Here is a 19,088-nt window from a genome sequence, read left to right as displayed (position 1 = left end):
CAGGAAGAACACTGAGAAAAAAATTACACATTTTAATAAGGAAATGTGCAGTGAGAGGGAGGCACTGAGGTCCTGCCAGCAGAACAGTGGCAGAGGAAGCAGAGCCCAGGCTGCCTCAGGCCTCACCACCCCCCAAGCCCAGGATCTTCTTGACATAGTTCTGGACGTTGACGTGGAGCTGGGGGGCCGTAGCAGAGAAGATCTCCATGGCCAGGGCCCGGGTGGCCTCAGAGCCACCCCACATGGCACGGTACAGGGGCAGCGTGTACTTCTGCTTGCCCTGCAGGGAGACAGAGCAGTTATGGCCCAGGTTCTGCCCCAGGCCCAGGGGTGACACCCCACATTCCCCTCCCCATCCCCCAGGATGCCTCCAGCATCAGCCTGCTCTTAGCGAGGCACAGAGCACATGGCAATGGGACCAGACAAAGAATGTTGCCGTGGGCAGCCCCTGGCACCACAGCACCTGAAGAGGGGAGAACACCTGGACCTTGGAGAAGGAGCAGACCCTGAGAAGCTCATGAAGTTCAACAAGGCCAAGTGCAGGGTCCTGCACCTGGGTCAGGATGGGATGGATGGAGGGGTGGAGAGCAGCCCTTCAGAGGACTTGGGTGACAAATTGGGTGTGACCTGGCCCTGTGCTCTCCCATCCTGGAAAGCCAACTGTGTCAGAGGCTCATCCTCAGCAGTGTGGGCAGCAGGTGAGCAATTCTGCCCTCTCATAACTCCCAGCACTGGAGCACTGCATCCAGCTCTGGAGTCTACAGCAGCACAAGACACACATGGACAGAGCAGGTCCAGAGGAGTCCATGGAGCTGTTCCAAGGGCTGGAGCCCCTCTGCTCCGGGGCCATGCTGGGAGAGATGGGCGTGTTCACCTGGAGAAGAGAAGGCTCCAGGGAGAGCTCAGAGCCCCTTCCAGTGCCATGTGACTTTGGAGTGACAGGACAATGGGGAATGGCTTCCCATTGCCAGACAGCAGGATTAGATGGGATATTGAAAAGAAATTCTTCCTGTGAGGGTGGTGAGGCCCTGGCACATCCCTGGATGTATCCAAGGCCAGGCTGGATGGGGCTTGGAGCAGCCTGATCTAGTGGAAGGTGTCCCTGCCCATGGCATGGAGTGGAATAAGATGAGCTTTAAGGTCCCTTCCAAGCCAAACCATCCTGTGGGACTGTCAGAAGCAAGGGCCAACCCCTGTCTCTCTGGCACTGAAGGCCTTGTGCCCTTCTCTCCCCACTGGCATGCTGCTGGGCACTGCCACCACTGCCCAGGGACAAACCTGGCTGTGCAGGAAGTCCTTGACTTTGCTGTACTCAGCCTCCAGGTTGTTCTTGAGGACAATCTGACACCAGCGCAGTCGCAGCTCAGCGTTCTGGGCCTTGGAGATCTTGGGGTACATCTTGCTCAGCCTTTCCACATTGCCTGTGAGAGGAGAGTGGTCACCATCCCCCATGAGGCTCTGACCCAGCTCCCAGGGAACCCTGAGTCCATCCCAGCTGTGCTGCAAATTCTCTGGGATCCTCCCAGCTTTGGGTCAGTCCTAGCCCTTGCCCAAGCACCGCCCACCCCCAGTTCTGGAGCACCCCAGGCACTTGCTGGCTCTGGGCAGGATGGTGCCCATGTTGGGCCTTCCACGCTGGGCAGCCCTGCAGGGCCATGTGCTGGTGGCTTGGGGTGCCAGTACAAAGTGGGGGGAGATTCCTCAGCAAAGAGGGCAAGGAGAGCTGTGGTGACACAGGGACACGACAGCCCAGCAGAGCCAGCCTGGGGACAGCAGAACTACACATGTCCCCACAAATGGAGGGACACGCTCACCCTGGCTCTCCATCCCCCACCACACCAACTGAGGCTCCCCTGGAACCAGCAGCCACAGAGCAGATGGAGAGGGGCTGATGGCCACACACCCATGTGTGTCCCTGATGTGCCTTCACATCCCCGGCCAACTGGCTGCACTGGGGTACCTCACCCTGTGTCTCCTCTGGGCACCAGAGCCCTGGGAGTTCACTCACCTTCAGGCAGGGGGGATTTCTGCAGGACCTGATCCAGGAAATAGACCAGCTGGTATGTCCTCCAGCCCATGATGTCCACGGCTTCGATCGCCTCCATGTTCAAACCATCAGCTGCCCAGAGCTCTGCCAGCTCATCCGCCGGCCCCATCAGCTGCTGCCCCGGCGACAGGTCAGGCAGGTAGGGCGGCCAGCCTGGCACGTTCAGCCAGCGGTCAAATTCAAACCCTGCAGCAAGGCAGGAGGGAGAGCTGGGAACAGATCCCCGAGCCCCATACCAGGTGCTGCTGCTCAGACCCCCCACTGCCTTCCCCCAGTGCCACCAAACCTGCCTGAGGACCACCACAAACTAATGGGGTGAGGCCATCAGACACATGGCTTCAGGGTGTGCTTGTGGGTATCAGCCCCAGCACCACCGGCAGGATGAGCTGGCTCCAGCACAGAAAGCTCCTGCCAAGCCTGGATCTCCAGCAAGGCTGGGCCAAGTGCAGAGTGCTGGCTGGGCCTGATCCCAGTGCTCACCAGACTCACCAGGCTGAGTCATGGACACCCCATGAAACAGCACCCAACTGCAGAGCAAGGACTGGGTTTGAATGGAAAAAAATCAGGCTGAGCTGGCATACGCCCAAGCCTGGGCCTGATCCCAGCAGGCCAGTGCCATCCATGCCTCCTCCAACAGAGCTGGGCTGGCAGCAACAGCATCTCCAGTAAAACACAAAAACCCACGAGCACAGGCTCTGGGGGACGTGGGCAGCAATGACACCCACGGGTGCGGGGCTGTGACGTGGCAGCCCCTGCTCCCTGGCCAGGATGACGCTGTGCTGACCTGGGATGGAGTCCACGCCTTTCTCCTTCAGCTCTGGGAAGTACTCCAGGAAGAACCCGAGGGTGTCATCTGCAGTGATGCTCTGGAACTTGAACCGGTTCACGTAGGCCTGTGGGGACAGATGGGGGTGATGCCAGACACTCACCCCAGCAGTGCTGCCCAACCCTCTGTGTGCTCCACCTCATGGGGGAACCCATTCCAGCACCCTGCATCCCCAGGGATATCCCTCAACATTCCCAGCACCTGCTGCTAGCACAAGACTAGGCTCTGCCTTCATCTTTATTCCCCTATTCACATTCCTGTTTCCCACCTCTTCTTCCTCTCCCCAGCCACCCTCTCAGCCTGTCCTTCCCAGGGTCCTGCTGTGCCCTGGCCTCCTGCTGTGGCATTTTGGATGACTTTGCAGCTCACACCCACCTGGAGGAAGGCGTCAAACTTGCTCTGGTTGCCCACAAGATGGGCCAAGTAGCTAACGAAGCAGTATCCCTTCTCATAGGGTGTTTCGTTGTACGTGTCATCTGGATTGACACCTAGAAAAAGGCAAAACCCTCAGAAATCTCTGCCCACCTGCAGAACAACACAGCCCTCACGTGCACCAAGATCTGTGCTGGGCACAGCCTATCCCATCCCTCCCAGGTCCCATCGCCCATGCTGGTGTTATTGGCAGCCATGGAACAGCCCAGCTCCCCCGTGAGCACCCCACTGCCCCGAGCCCAGGAACACCCTCAGACCTGGCTCGATCACCACCCGCAGCTTGTTGAGCGGGTGATCCTCCCCGGTGGCGTCCATGTGCTGGCGCAGGAGGGCCCTTCCCGTGGCAGCCTCCAGGCAGGTGTAGGGCAAACCTGGGCAGAGACAAGAGGAGACATTCGGGGAGCCCGGCCAGACCCCTGCGCACTGCGGGCACTGCGGGCACTGCGGGCACAGGGACGGGAGAGGAACAGCATCAGTGCACGAGCTGGGAGAGCAGGAAACTCACACACATGGAGCTGGAATGGCAGAGCTGCAGGGAGCCACGGGGCAACCCAGCCCCAGGCAGCGAGAGATTTGAGCCACTTCAATTTGTGTGGATACAGCAAATTGTGCTGGGAGAACACGAACTTCTGGACAGGACTGTCCAGGGGGGAGCTCAGGACTGGTATCAGCTCCACATGGGAGCTGCAGGAGGATGAGGAAGGTGAGGCAAGGGCACAGTGCCCATATTCCTGCCAGGGGTTGCAGGAATTTTTGCTCCATTTCAGAGCAAAGGCCACCAGAAATCACAGACTGGTTTGGGCTGGAAGGGACATTAAAGATCACCTCGTTTCACCCTCTGCCATGGGCAGGGACACCTTCCACTAGACCAGGTGGCTCCAAGCCCCATCCAATCTGGCCTTGGACCCTTCCAGGGATACGGCAGCCACAGCTGCTCTGGGTCACCTGTGCCAGGGCCTCCCCAAACTCACAATATCTCATCTAAACCTACTCAGTTTACACAGGGCCTTGCAGCTGCTGCCCTTCACCTGTCCTGAGATGCAGCGCAGGCTCCGTCCCCAGTGGCATTTGGAGGGATGTGCTGAGCTGTGGGACACAGACCCCAGCCCCACAAGGGCTCAGCACCCCACAGCCAGGCACGGCCACGCACCGTAGACCTCGGTGGAGATGCGCCTCTGGGCGTACATGGTGAAGCCCTCGTTCAGCCAGAACTCGCCCCACGTGGCATTGGTGACCAAGTTGCCAAACCAGCTGTGGGAGATCTCATGGATGATGACGTCCACCAAGGAGCGGTCCCCGGCCAGCAGGCACGGCGTGACGAAGGTGAGGCAGGGGTTCTCCATGCCACCAAAGGGGAAGGAGGGCGGCATGAACAGGATGTCATACCTGCCAGGGAAGGCCGGCCTCAGACCCCACTCCTCCTGAAGACGGGGCTGGGGACAGAAGGAAACTCTCTCCCTGTCCCTGGGGAACCAGATCCTTCAGGAACTTTCCAGCCATACCTGCCCCAAACATAAGGTCCAAAGAGTTTCTCTCCAACCTCCAGGAACTCCTCAATCACCCCATCATACTCCTTCTTGGCAGCCTCGATCAGGCAGGGCTCGGCCCAGACGCGGCTCCTGGCCAAGTGCAGAGAAAAGGAATTTTAACCATTAGGGGACTTTCACCTTGTTGCTTCATCAGACAGAAATTGCACAGGTTTATTCCAAAGGAAAATAAAACCCTGCTAATAAAGGCATCTAAAGAGGTCAATAGTGCAAATTGTTATGATTTCTTTCCTTGTCTGAATGTCAAAGGGCTTTTATATGGCTGCACTGGCAGCCAAGAACTCAAGAAAGCACCAGCCTGCAAGGAAATGTGGGATGCTCCAAGCACAGGGACCCACTGCCCTCATTCTCGTGCAGGGTGACATGAGCAGAGCCAGGGACCCTCCTGAAGGTGAGGGAACACAGCATCAAGGCTCCTGCTCTCTCTCCAGTTTGAGGACCCTCACCCTGTGAGCCCACGATCTGGTGACAGAGACAAGGACTGACTGTGCCATGTTTATGGCCAGTACCTCTGCTCTCCAGAGCCCCACAGAGCAGGAAGAGGCAGGAGGTGGCTGCCACAGGAGCTTCACCATGAAGCTCCCACAGCTCTGGAGCCCTCCTGAGCTTTACCTTGGGCCAACATCAGCAGACACGATGTCCCCAACAACCAGAGCAATCAGGTAGGAGGGGATTGGCTGGGACATCTTGAATACAAAGGTGTTATCCTTCTGCTTCTCCCAGCTCGTGGCACTCATCACAGCTGTGAAGCCCTCAGGGACCTGAACATGTGAGTAAAACCATCCATTAGATCCACAGCATACACAGTGGGAGGCCAGCTAAGCCAGCTGGGATGCCACAGTGTCTGATGACAAATGCATGCCAGCCTGAAGATGCTGGGGTCGTGGGCACTGCAGGCTTTGGGGAGCAGAGCAGGAACACCCTGAGCTCACACTTGGGATCCCAGCTGCATCCCTGCAATACTGGGATACCTGGAACTGCCCCAGGTGCTCCTGGAGCTACCAGGAGATAAGGAAATGCTGGAGCCGCAGGTGTGGAAGGGCAGAGGATGCAGATCCCTCAGCTGCTGGCTCCCCTCCCAGTTCTTGCACAACAACACATTCTTCCTGTTCCCAAGTGTAGAACCCATGGCAAATCCACCAGCTTGGGCTGAGCCCAGGGAGACTGATCCAGTGTCCCCTACCCCAAACAGGGGGTGAGCCCCGTGGTGCACAGGGAATATGGTTTCCTTGGTACAGAGCATCACACCAGATCGCAGCAACAGCCCCATCCCACGCTCACTCTGTGGCACCAGAGGGGCTCTGCCCTGGGAGAGCAAACTAAATCAATCCTGGTGCCACTGGCACTGGCTTGGTGTCACACCATTAAGCAGTTCCCCTTGCCTACAGCAGGCCAGCACACCGCAGTGGCCCAGTGCCAGCGGCACCACATGCCCACACACAGGCAAGGAGGGAATCCTGATTTAATGCCATCTTTGGGGATCAGTAGCTGCTCCTTCCTGGAAGTTTGGCAGCTCCAGAACTGCCACCAGGACCCAGCATGGCACCATCACCCTCCTCCAGCTGCTTTCCCCCAAACCCAGCTCTTTCTGTGACAAATGCCAGGAGCTCTGGGCAGGACAGCCAGGCCAGCGCATGCATCCACTCCTGGGCAGCAGCACTGCAGCTTGGGAGAGGCAGGAGCACCCTGGGGCTGCTTGTCTTCATCCAAAAGGGCACATAAGAGAAAAACAGCCCAAGTACAGAGTGATTTCTCAGCTGGGGCCTGAGGAGGAGGGTTTGAAGCAGAGCCCCTGCTGTAATGCCCCAGTGCTTTGGCACATTCCCTGCAAGGGACCCAACAGCTCAGAACAGCTGAACCTGGAAGGGACATTAAAGATCATCTTGTCTCACAACCTGCCATGGGCAGGGACACCTTCCACTATCCCAGGTTGCTCCAAGCCCCATCAAACCTGGCCTTGGGCACTTCCAGGGATGGGGCAGCCACAGCTGCTCTGGGCACCCTGTGCCAAGGCCTCACCACCCTCACAGCCAAGAATTCCTTCCCATTATCCCACCTATCCCTGTCCTATGGCTGTTTGGAGCCATTCCCCCTTGCCCTGGCACTCCAGATCCTTGTCCCAGGTCCCTCTCCAGCTCTCTTGGAGCCTTCTCTTCTCCAGGTGAGCACCCCCAGCCTGGCTCCAGAGCAGAGGTGCTCCAGCCCTTGCAGCATCTCCATGGCCTCCTCTGGACTTTCTTCCCCAGCAAACTTTGCACTCAGGGAGGGTTTTGCACCTGGTGGGTGTGAGGGTTTTGCTCCTGGGGCTTCACTTACCTTCACGGTGGCTGAATAGGTGAACTTGACTGAAGGGGTGTCAAAGCAGGGGAAGAAGGACCTGTTGAGCACAGCCTGGCCCTGTGTGTACATGTAGGGCTTCTGCTTCCCCGCCGTCTGCTCAGGGGACAGCCAGCACACCTGGGGAGGGACCAGGACCCCAGTGAGAGGCGGCTCGACCACAGCTGCTCCTTGTGGGAGCTGGGAAGGGGCTCCTCACCCGGGGGTGCTTTGCCCACGCCAGGCCTGGTGTCCCCTGGACCACCACCCAGCTCCACACGGGTCTGGCGGCCCCCAGTCTACACCCAGTGTCCTCCCAGTCCGCGCATCCTACCGGGCTCGGCGTCCCTTCCATCCACCTGGTCACCCCTCGGGCTCGGTATTTCCTGGACCCACCCTGCTCATCCCGGGCTCGGTGTTCCCCGGTGTCCTCCCACACCCCCCACCCCCTCCCGGGCCTGGTGTTCCCCGGTGTCCCACCGCTCACCCCGGGCCCCTCGCCCGCCTCGTAGTCGATGAGGAGGGTGAGCAGCTGCCCGGCACGGGGGGCCTGGGGCAGGGCGATGTGCAGGGCGCTGCCATAGCTGGCGAAGGGCCGGCTCTCCACGGGCAGCGCCTGCCCGGCCGCGTCCCCGGGCCCGCCCGGCGGCGGCAGGAGCGCGGCGCGGCTCACGGCCAGCGCGGGGTGCGCGTCCAGCCTCAGCTCCGCTCCGGCCCGCTCGCACCGCAGCTCCAGCCGCGCTCGGCCCCGCAGCCGCCCCGGGCCCGCGGCCGCGAAGGACACGCTCAGCTCCAGGTGCAGGTGCCGCAGCGACCACGGGCCCGCGCTGCTGGCAGAGGCCGCGTCCCGCACCGGGGCCGGGTCCCGCACCGGGGCCGCCATCGCCGCGCCGGGAGCGGGAGCGGGAGCGGGGCCGGGCCGGGGCGGGACCGCCCGGCGGGGGCGGGAGGCGGGTCCCGTCCGGGGGCGGGCGCGGGGCGGTCCCGGGAGACGGGAAAGGAGAGACGGGGAATCCACGGATGGGGGATGGAGGGGACTCTTGAGGAGGAGATCCCTCGGGGTTCCACGAGTGGGAGATGGAGAGAAATCTGTGGGTGGGATGCGTCGGGGATCTATGGGCGGGGAATGGGGGCATCGATAAGGTGGATCCATGGGTGGGGGATCCGTGAGCGGGGGATGGAGGGGACATGCGGTGTTACGGGGATGTAGGGGGATCTATGAGGGACCTATGGGGGTTCCAGAGAGAATTCAGGAGAAGAGGGGAATCCATGGGTTGGGCAGAATCAAGAGAGATCTGGGGGAAATGAGGAATTCGTTGGGGCAAGGGATCTAGGAGCATCTATGGGAGGGGATCCATGTGGGGTGGGGCGGGGGCGGCAGAATCCAGAGGATGGGAATCCATGGATCAAGGGAATCCATGGGGGACAGTAGGGTCTATAGGGTTCCAAAATGGGATCCATTGCAGGGTTCATGTCGGGCTCCACGGACAGAGGAGGGGAGGGAGGGACCCAGCACAGGCGTCCGTGGGAAGATCCAGAGGGAACTTGAGGAAGGATATAGATACAGATCCATGGGAAGATCAAGTTCGGGCGGGTGTGTCCAGGGGTCGGGGATCCATGTGGGATCTGGAGAAATATACGGGGGATCCAGAGGGGGTCAAGATCCATGAGGAGGAGATCCAGAGCCGGGGGTGAGGTGGGACAAGATCCATCAGGGGAGTCAGGGAGGGATAGAGGGAGAGATCCATGGCGGGGGATCTGGGGAAGAGGGGGCTGGGGGTGAATGGGGCCGGGATCCATAAGAAATTCGCTGCGGTGTTCATGGGGGATCTGAGGGGTGCTTGGAGGGGACAATGTCGGGAATCATGGGGAGGGGATGGAGGGATGGTCCACCGGGAGGACTCGTGGGGACATCCGGGGAGAATCGAGGAGGGATATCGAGAAGGATCCATGGGGGATCCACGGGGTCAGGGCAGCCATGTGGGATCCATGAGAAATCCGAGGAGGGGACGTTCCGTGGGGGATTGGGGGGATCCATGGGGTTTCCCCGGCTCAGGCTCCGTTGCCGGTTCCAGGCGCCGCGTCTCGGCAGCCGAGCAGCACCGGGCTGGGGGGGCCGCCCCCAGGGACCGGGCGGGGCAGGGGCAGCCCCGCACCGGCATCTCCCGGCCCGGAGGACCGGGGGCCGGGGGCTGGGGGGCCGGGGGTTGGGGACCGGGTGCCGGGGACCGGGGGCCTGGGCGGGCACCCCGGGCGGCCGGAGCGGCGGGGCCGGGCACGGGCCTGCGCGACTCCTCCCCCGGCCCGGCCCGGCCCGGCCCGCCGGGTCCCCGGCCGCGCTGTCACTCCGAGAGCGGCGGCGGCCGCGCGGGACGGGGCGCAGCGAGCGGTGAGCGGGGCTCCGGGATCGGGACCGTGGGACACTTCCCCGTGGGAGCGGGGAGACTCGGGACACACGCCGGTGGGAGCGGGGATAATGGGGGACATCCTGCGTAGCCCTGGGAAGCGGGGATACCCCGGTGGAGACCGACTCTGATACCGGAACACCCCGACAGGGACCGGCGGTGACGCTCGGGGAGACACAGCTGGGTCATCCTGCGGGGATCGGCGTTGACAGGGGGGACAACGGGTGGTGACGGGGGACACCCCATCGGGGACTGGCTGCACACGGTGGGGGCGGCAGATGATGGGGAACACCCTACTGAGGACCGAGGTGATGGATGGGGTCATGCTGCGGGGAGCAGCGGTGACAAGAGACGCGCTCGCAGGGACCGGGGAGCGCAGGCAGCCGCTGTAGGGGCTGGACCAGCCTGACACTCGGGGCAGCTCCCGCAGCCCCTCTCCTAAGCCCCACAATGTCCCTGTTTCGGCAGTGGGAACTGCAGCGTGACAGGGCTGGCAAATTCCTGTGTCCCAGTGCCTTCGGTGTCCCCTGGACACCCCCAATTCCTGTTCCCGGCAGAAGGGGGCTGCAGGAAGACGCTGCGGTGCCTCCCCAGTTCAGTCCTGGGGAGCACAAAATGGCCCGCAAAGGGTCACGGGGTGACTGAAGCACAGGGACAGTCGAAAATGTGTGTCCTGCTGCCCCTCCTCTCCCCTCCGCAGGCAGAGCAGGTCGGTGCTGGCAGATCACGTTGTCAGCTCTCATTTTTGACATGGGAAGGTACTTCCGAGCTGTTGGCATCCATGGGTGCTTCCCGTGGGGATCCTCCATCAGCCGGGGTGAAGGAGCCGCCCCCACTCTCCCTGGAGCTGGGAATGTTGCAGCCAAACCGGGATGGCACAGGACAGGGGGAAAACTTTGAGACGACTTCATCGCAGGCCGTGCCCCGTGAGATGCAGAGGTGCCTTCACCCTGTGCGAGGGAAGCGGTGAAGACCCGCCGAGTCCATGAGATTTTCCTGGATTTCACCTAGGAAAAAAACAACTGGGAGAGGAGCCAGGGAGTCTGGGTGTGCCGGGATGCCAGGCCCGCAGCCGGCCCTGCTGGATACCCGTGACTGCCCAGAGCAGGCGAGACCCCGCGCAGGCGGGGCTGGCCCATGCGTTTTTGGGGTGCTGCCGGAGCTCCCCGAGGCTTTGCCGCAGCTGCTGTGCCATTACACCGGGTGCCAGAGAGGGTCCGTGTGCTCCCAAGGGGGTCACAGGGATGGGGAGAGCTCCCCGCACCCCGCAGCAGCGTGTGTTGGTGTCTGTGATGTTGGAAGGAGGGGCTGGACCCCCCCAGTTTCACAGCCGGGGGAGCTGAGTCAGGAAATCCCGGCTGGCCCGGCCGGATCCTGGCTGAGTCATTTGGCGACGCTGAGCGAGTGCCCGAGCCGGGGTGCAGAGCTCCAGAGCCGGGGTGCAGAGCTCCAGAGCCGGGGTTCAGAGCTCCAGAGTCGGGGTTCAGAGCTCCAGAGCCGGGGTGCAGAGCTCCAGAGCCGGGGTTCAGAGCTCCAGAGCCGGGGTGCAGAGCTCCAGAGCCGGGGTTCAGAGCTCCAGAGTCGGGGTTCAGAGCTCCAGAGCCGGGGTGCAGAGCTCCAGAGCCGGGGTTCAGAGCTCCAGAGCCGGGGTGCAGAGCTCCAGAGCCGGGGTTCAGAGCTCCAGAGCCGGGGTGCAGAGCTCCAGAGCCGGGGTTCAGAGCTCCAGAGCCGGGGTGCAGAGCTCCAGAGCCGGGGTGCAGAGCTCCAGAGTCGGGGTTCAGAGCTCCAGAGCCGGGGTTCAGAGCTCCAGAGCCGGGGTGCAGAGCTCCAGAGCCGGGGTTCAGAGCTCCAGAGCCGGGGTTCAGAGCTCCAGAGCCGGGGTGCAGAGCTCCAGAGCCGGGGTTCAGAGCTCCAGAGCCGGGGTTCAGAGCTCCAGAGTCGGGGTTCAGAGCTCCAGAGCCGGGGTGCAGAGCTCCAGAGCCGGGGTGCAGAGCTCCCGTGTGATGTTCACAGCTCCCGTGTGGGGTTCAGAGCTCCAGAGCTGGGGTTCAGGGCTCCCGTGTGGGGTTCAGAACTCCCGTGTGGGGTTCAGAACTCCCATGTGGGGGTCCAAGGCTCCCGAACCTCTTGTGGGGGGCAGGTGCTGCCGCACATGCCCCAGCAGTGCTCCTGGCCCTGGCCTCGGGTCACTCCCTGCAGCCCCGTGCCTCAGTTTCCCCCCAGCGTTTTTCTAGAACTGGATGAGACAGAAAGCTCCTGGGATGTGGACGTGTCACACATCCCGGCACAGCAGCGGGCTCTGAGAGACCAGGGAGAGGGGAGACAGCTTGGGATGGGGATTGTGGGACTGGGTGAGCTCTGGTGTGCACTGGGAGGAGAATGGTATCCCCAAGGCAGGATTTGGGATCCTCCTTCTGGTAAAGGGGGTCTCCAGTCTTGGTGTGCTGGGAAGGGGTTGGCATTGAGGGGAGGAATGGGGGTGAAGAAAGGATGGGGATGGGAACTGGGATGGGAAATAAGATCGGAATGGGGACGGGGACAGGGAAGGGGTGGGGATGAGATAAGATACGAGGTGAGATGAGATGTGTTGGGGATGGGATGTGGATAAGGATGGGGTGGGGATAGGGACAGGATGAGATGAAATGCGGGTGAGGACAGGAATAGGATGGGGACAGGGATGAGGCTGGCAGGGCTGGAGCAGAGCTTGGGGTGCATGTGGGGACGTGGAGGGAATCAGGCTGGCCTCACTGGCTGCAGGATGTAAATAACCTGCCAGGACACGAGGTTTTTCCTGCTGCCCCCCCATGCAGCCCCACGGACAGGAAAAAGGTGTTTCCGGCTGTGGATGGGAGCGGGGCCCCAGGCCTGGAGCGGGATGTGGGGCCTTGGCCATGGACAGGGGGGATCAGGTGACCCCCTCGGGCTGGATCTTGGGGTGCAGCCACTGATCCCATGGCTCGCTGAGGTCCCCTGCCCTCCGTGGGGCCACTGCAGCCCCCTGGGCCCTGGCTGGGCTGGTGGCAGGAGCCCCTGGTGCAGGCTGGCACCGCTGTGGGGACAGGACGTGGTGCCACCAGGCTGGGGTACCCTGTCCTGTCCCCAGTGCCACCAGCCAGAGCAGCCACCAGGTGAGGACATATTCCTCCTTTCTGACTGGAGCAGGATCCGTGTGGGGCTGGGGTGGGCGCTGTGGGAGGAGAATGCCTCTCCCTGCCCATGACCCTTGCAGAGCCACTCCTGCTCACTGACCAAGCAGGAGGTCCCCTCACCTGCGTGTGCTCCCTGGGGGTGTCTGGCACGCTTCATCACCAGCAAAGTGCCTGGCCATCAGCCTGGGCTGGGACATCAGTCTCGAATGGGGACACCAGTATGGGATTGGGACATCAGTATTGGGTGGAAGTCTTCAGCATTTGTTCCCACCACCATGTGACCCCCTTTGCCTTGCTGCTGGCAAATGGGTGACAGTCCCCTCTCACCTGCCTGGGGCACCTATTTAGTGGCAGTCAGGGCAGGGACAGTACCCTGTGTCCTCCCACAGCCCTTTGTGCCCTGTGCAGTTGGAAAACCAGCAGTGACAGGGAGGGAGCAGCTGGGATGCCTCTGCCCACTGCCCTGTGTGTTCCCAGGGAAAGCCTCTCCTGTCACTGGCCTGTCCTGGCTGGGCAGGATCGGTCCCCAAGCTCTAACCAAGCCCAGAGGAGTGCCAGCCCCAGGAGTGCTCTGCAGGGAGCCAGGACCTGCTGGTGGTGACGAGGCTGATGACAGTGCATGGGGAAACTGAGGCACGGGCTGCAAGTGGCACATTTCCAGCACCTGTGGGAACTCCTCAAATGCCCCAGGTGACCTGTCAGCCACCAACCTGTCCCAGCAGGCTCTGGTGGCTTCCCTGGTGCATTTGCTGGCACATCCCAAGTTCTGCTCATTAACAAGTGACCTCTAATGAGCTTTGTCCAGCTGTGCTGCAGGGTCTGGGTGGTGCTATGGACATCAGGCACTGCTGTGGATTGACTGCCTGGATCAGGAGTTGGGAGATGGGCTGGAGGATGCCCATGACCACCATCACAGGAAGTCACAATAACTGGGGAGAGCAAGATTTTCATTAACCAGGGTGAGGGGAGATCCTGGATGAGCGGCCCAGGGAGGGTTTGAAGCTCTGCTCTGTCCCAGGGGGTCGTGAGGCTGTCCCTGACTGTGGGACTTGGTCCTCCTGCACTTCTCTGAGCCTCATCCCAGCCACAAATCACCTGTGGCACCATTCCTGCCCTCGGGACTTCAATAAGGTGCTCCGGGTCACCCCATCTCGGTGCTGGGCTCCCATGAGTTTATTGTGGGATCACATCCTTCGTGTTCCCTCCCACGAGGGCTCAGCAGCAGGACTTGGTGCCACTCTGACCTCTGTCCTGCCGGCACTGGCGATTGGAGTGTCCCAAGGCGTCGCATGCGGAGGGAACAGCTGGGGAAAGCCACCGGGGCGGGCTGGGGAGGGGCCCTGGTGTCCTGGCATCCTCTTAGGGCCGGACCGGGGGAATCGGGCTCCGAGGGTCCCGGCTGTGCTGCGGGGAGCGGGTTTGGGTTGGGAGCCAGAGCTCGAGTTAACGACTCCCACTGTTTGCCTGAATTCCCTGGATGCCCCTGCTCCCATGGAGGAGTGGAGGTGGAAGCTGGGGGAGCTGGGGGAACTGAAGTGTGTTTGTGCTCGTTCTCCGTTCTCACCCTCAGATCGCATTCAGGGCCCGTGCGGATGCGGCCGGGCGGCGCCGCCTCCGGCAGCGGAAACTCCCCCTGAGCAGGGCAGGGCGTGAAATCCCGACTTCGCCTCCAGCCCTTCTCCCTCGCCTTCTCCTCGCCCCTCTGGGCTCTGCAGCCCCTCCTCGCTCCCTGCTGGGGCGTCCATAGCAGGGGATGTGCAGCGTGGGGCGGGAGAGGGAGGGCAGGAGCGCTGCGGACGGGCAGGGCGCTCGGGGATGATGGAGGGATACCGAAGGGATGTTTGAGGGATGCTTGGGCTCCCCTCTAGGAAAGCCAGGCATCCTCCAGATGTGATGGCCTCAGGATGGCTCCGTTGGCTTCATGCTTTGGAGGGAGGAGGTTTAATTTGAGGCGTAAGAGGGTCGTGGAATGGAGCTGCTGCCTGTGCTGGGGCTGGTGAGGGGTATTGGGGCCAGGGGAGGCATTGCCAGCCCCTGCCAACCTCTTCCAGCCTCATGTGTTAAATAAGTGACAGTCCTTAACTCCCTTGGGATGTCGGCATCATGGACACACTTGGAGTTCTGATAAACTCCGGGGACGTAGATCCCTCTGGAGTGGAGACTGTTGCAATCCCCGCCCCGGCCTCCAGAGCAGGCAGGGAGGTGTTTGCCAGCAGCCACTGCGGATTTACAGCTCACTGGAAAATCCACTCATCCCATTAAGGGCCACCTGTGGCTTTTGCTTTCCATAGCAAATCCGTGTTTTTCCCAAGGGAAACCCCCTTTGGGTTCCAGTGGGTGTGTGGAGCTCTCGGGGCAAACCCTGCAGAAGAGTCCAGGCTGCAAGAGTGGCTCCATTTATTACAGGATGGATTAGGGGAGACCTGTCTGGCTTGGCCAGGTAAGACCAGAAAGGGCAGTTTAGCTCAAGGTGGGAATGGTCTGTGATGGGAATGGCCCGTACTGGGGCAGGGATTGAGGGGTTCAGTTTGGAATCAAATCCATGGGTTCACTTTCATACACTCGGTTCATCACCCAAAGTAGTTTCAGCATATAAAACCACCTCAATTTGGAGATCAGCTGTGATGATGGCACATCCTCAGCTCGGTGTCTCTGCTCTTGGGGTTTAATCTCACACTCTGCTGGCACACCCTGTTGTTGTGTCCCTAGTGATAACAATCCCATGTTCCCAGTGGCTTTTTTAAATCCTTAAGCTCTTTTAGGGAGGGAAAAAAGCCTTTTTGGGTATCCCCACGACTCTGCTCTGTCTGCTATGTGTTGAGAGAGCTGAGTGTTGACAGGAGCAGACAGGCAGTGATGGTCTCAACAGGGAGTGCTGGGGGTGCTGGGGGTGCATTGCCAGTGCCAGGATGGGTGGGACAAGCCCAGCTCCCCCCTCGATCATCCCGACCACCCAGCACTCACATATGCCTGCAAAGGCGACAGCATCTGCTGAGTTAATGTGTTTTGCAGCCCTGCTGTGCAGCTGCCTCTCCCCACCACCCCAGCAGCCAAGCCAAAATCCATCAGGGACTTCCAGGTTTCATGGGTCGAGGAGCGGGGAGGCCATTTCCGCACAGCCGCGGCAAACACAGACACCACGACATCTGGTCCTGCTCAAAATTCTCAGGAGCAAAGGGCCAGGTGCGTGATGCTGCAGGAACACAGGGCTAAATAAATGATGCAACTGGTTCCGTTGAATCTTGGCCCAGACAAGTTCAGCTGAATGTTACTGGAGCTGTGGGACAACTCCTGGCCCAGGGCTTGATCCGGCACGGGGAGGTCCCTGGTCCCCTGGCAACACTGAGGAACAACTTCTGAGAAGGTTTTGAAGCCCGCAGGATGTGCAGTAGGAGATGTGGCACTTTGGCTACAGTGCTGGATGCCAGAGGGACCCCGGGCTCTGCAGTGTCAGTGGTGGTTTGTGTGCTGGACGAGGTCTCTGCCTTATGGCTCTTCCTGCCACAGAGCCAAGGAGAATGGGAGAACCTCAGGCACAGCCCAAACCTTCCCAGGTGACCCTTCACTGCAGGGACACCTGGCGAGGGTTTGGTGGTGTGTCACCCCACAGAGGGACAGCCCAACCCTTTTCCCTTTGGGTGTTGGGGACACCGGGACACAACAGGCAGCGCTGCTAGGGGACAGATGGCACCAGGCACTGGCCAGATGGCTCCATCCCAGACAGGCAGCCGAGGGGCCGGGAGGCCGGGATCCTCCGGCGCTGGGCTGGTCCCTGGGGACTCCCTCTGCCGGCCCCCGGCTGGCGGCAGTGGCCCGAGGGGGACAGGCACCACCGGCCAAAGGCGGTGCGAGCGCTGCGGGCCCGGTGGGCACCGGGCTGGGGAAGGGACGGACACGGGCTCGAAGACGTGGCGCTTGTCCTGGGGGGGCTGCACGGGCTGGGGGAGGCGGTAACGGAGCGAGGAGAGTGACACCGGCTCGGAGGGAAAGGATGACATCTGCCCAGGGGGTGGTACCCGGCGGAGGGGAGGGTGGCACCGGCTCGGGATGCGGTACCGGGTGGAGGTGACACCGGTCGGGGCGGGGGGTGACACCGGCCCGGGGGCGGTCCCGGGGGGGCGGTGCCGCAGGCGGAGCTGTCCAGCACCGGCGTCTCCTGAAGGTCCGCAGCGCCGGGAGCCGGGGATGCCCCCGCTGCCCTCCGCCTCTGCCGGGCTCTCCCCGGTGACCCTGCGGAGGGGACACACCTGCCCCGGGACCCCCTGGCCCCGGCCTAGGAGGTGTCGCACCCGCCGGCAGCGAGCAGGGCTGTGAGAAACCGGGCTGGGGACGGACTTGGGGAGGACGCAGGGGCCGTGGTGAACCGGGCACCGTGTGGCCGGGATGATCCCCCCGGGGAAAAGCCTTGCCCAGCCCTTCACGCCGTCCCCCCCCAGATCCTAACGCCGTCTGTGCCCTTTGCACAGAGCCCCGCACAGCTTCCAGGCTCTGTCCCAGCCCCAGAGCATCCAGCCTCATCCTGCAGCAGAATTTGTGGCGGGCACAGCGCAGTCCGAGCAGAGCTCAGTGTCCCGGCCGTGCCCGCGGCTCGGTGGCAGCGGCTGCTGCAGCAAGTTCAGCCCAGAGCTCAGCTTTGCTCAGAGCTGGTTTTATTGAAGTGGGTTAAGTGGCTAATGGGATTGCTGCGGGGGAGCTAAAGCAGGGATTAGTGCTGTGGCTAAGGACTGGGCATCTCTGAAAGTGTTCCAAAAACGTGTGGATGTGGCACCTGGGGACATGGTTTAGTGATGGGTATGGCAGTGCTGGGCTAGCAGTTGGACTTGATGATCTTGGAGGGCTTTTCCAACCTGACAATTCTGTGATTTCTCTATGATCTTTGCTTGGAAAACAGCTGATTTCTGTCCTTCAGTGCCTGCCCTTGCCTATCTCCCAGCAGCTCCCATTGCTCCCAGCATCGTGCTAAGCGGGGAACAGACACCCAGGACAGGCAGGGCTGTGTCTGGCTGTCCATCCAGTGCTGGCACCAGGAGAACCACCTGCCTGTACCCTACAGTGCCCTCCGGAGGGGTGGGAGAGGGGAGCAGTGAGACCTGCCTGGGGAAGGACCCAGCCTGGTGTCCTGGCAATGCGGGTGGTGGCAATGTCCCAGGCGATGTCACTGGCTGGTGGGCAGGCCAGGTCCTGGCCGGGGCACCGGGGCTGGAGGGCTGGGCCTGGTGGCTGAATCGGCAGCTTGTTCTCCTCTGAAGGCCCCTTTCTGCCCCGGCTCCCTCTGTTTCTCTTTGGAAAGTTTTATGTTCCTTGTGTCACAAGGAGCCTTTTCTTTGTTGCCCTTCCCGAGCGTGCCAGGGAGGAGGCTGTGCTGGAGCACGGCCATCCCTGATGGCAGCTCAGGGCTGGATGCTGCACAGGGCTGCAAGGTGCAGGGAGCAGCCTTTGGGGGCAGTTGTTTCACAGCACCAGGACCTGTCCCTTGGCAGGGGCTCAGCTCCTCATGCCCCTCACACCCTGGGGTTCACCCCTGGGCTGCCCCCTCCACCCTCTCATATAAAAATGAAGGGTGATTAGCAGCCCCTGAGCATCTCCCTGGGGACACGTGGCAGAATGCTGTGCCAACCCCAAGGGTGTCTCAAGGATGATTCCCAATGTACAGAGCTGTTCTGCATCCCAGCACACCCAGGGAAGGATCCATCCTCCTTTTTTCCAATTTATCAGCCTGGTTTCAGCTCTCTTACCCCTTCCAGAGGCTGCATCAGGGTGGGGAAACAGGCACAGAACAGCAGCAAGATGCCAGCAGAAGCTGAAGGGTTGACCACATTTTCTGTCACTCAGTGTCCATGCTCAGACTCCTGCCACATTTATCCTGGGACACAGGACAGCATCCCCGTCACGCCTGATAGGGATCTAAGCTGTGAGAGATGAGAGAAGCAAATTTTATCTTGCTTATAAAAGTCACCCCAAAATGCTACAAAATACCGAGCAAAACACTTGCAGAGCCATTCGCTGTTCTCTTGGGAACATGAGAGCAGCTGTGATTGGACCCCTCCAGGGCACAGTGGTGGAGCCAGGGCCTTCAGCCACTCATTGTAGCCCCTGCAGGGCTGAAGGCTGTTCCCAGCTTGGCTCAGGTGATGGATGGCTCCAAAGCAGATCTGCTTCAGTGCAGGGAATGCTCCAGTGACCCCTCTAGGTCATGGAAATGGGGACGTGAAATGAGACCAGGCTCCAGGTCCCTGTTCATTTCTGGCTGCTAAAATCACACGTGTGAGATGGATTTGGACACGAGGCTGAGGAAGTAGTTCAAGCTCTGGGCACAACAGATGCTTCTTTGAAGGAGATGCCTTCGGGGATATGCTGGCTTGTGTC

At 61.3% G+C, this 19,088-nt stretch overlaps 2 protein-coding genes across 3 annotated transcripts in view; one reads left to right on the top strand and one right to left on the bottom strand.

Moving 5' to 3' along the window:
- Positions 1-18: 18 nt before the first annotated feature.
- RNPEP (arginyl aminopeptidase) lies at positions 19-8,051 on the bottom strand. The gene is made up of 11 exons (XM_005530236.2): positions 7,656-8,051; positions 7,169-7,309; positions 5,465-5,613; positions 4,808-4,924; positions 4,456-4,691; positions 3,563-3,676; positions 3,249-3,361; positions 2,832-2,940; positions 2,009-2,233; positions 1,279-1,421; positions 19-280 (listed from the first exon to the last, which is right to left on the bottom strand). Exons 1-11 carry the CDS (start codon positions 8,049-8,051, stop codon positions 116-118), a joined length of 1,908 nt encoding a protein of 635 aa, XP_005530293.1. The 3' UTR covers positions 19-115.
- A 1,448-nt stretch (positions 8,052-9,499) lies between these two features.
- NAV1 (neuron navigator 1) overlaps positions 9,500-19,088 on the top strand; it is a 74,380-nt gene continuing 64,791 nt past the window's right edge. For both annotated transcript variants that reach the window (XM_088066973.1, XM_014258897.2), the window contains exon 1: positions 9,500-9,557. The gene's annotated coding sequence lies outside the window, so the exon portion shown is untranslated. The remainder of the gene's footprint in view (positions 9,558-19,088) is intronic.

This window comes from Pseudopodoces humilis, chromosome 26, assembly GCF_049639895.1.
Source record: "Pseudopodoces humilis isolate 2021_Gansu_Grassland_sample_001 chromosome 26, ASM4963989v1, whole genome shotgun sequence".
NCBI lineage: Eukaryota > Metazoa > Chordata > Aves > Passeriformes > Paridae > Pseudopodoces > Pseudopodoces humilis.
The sequence above is the reverse complement of the archived record's forward strand: the minus strand, read 5'-3'. Positions and strand labels throughout refer to the sequence as shown.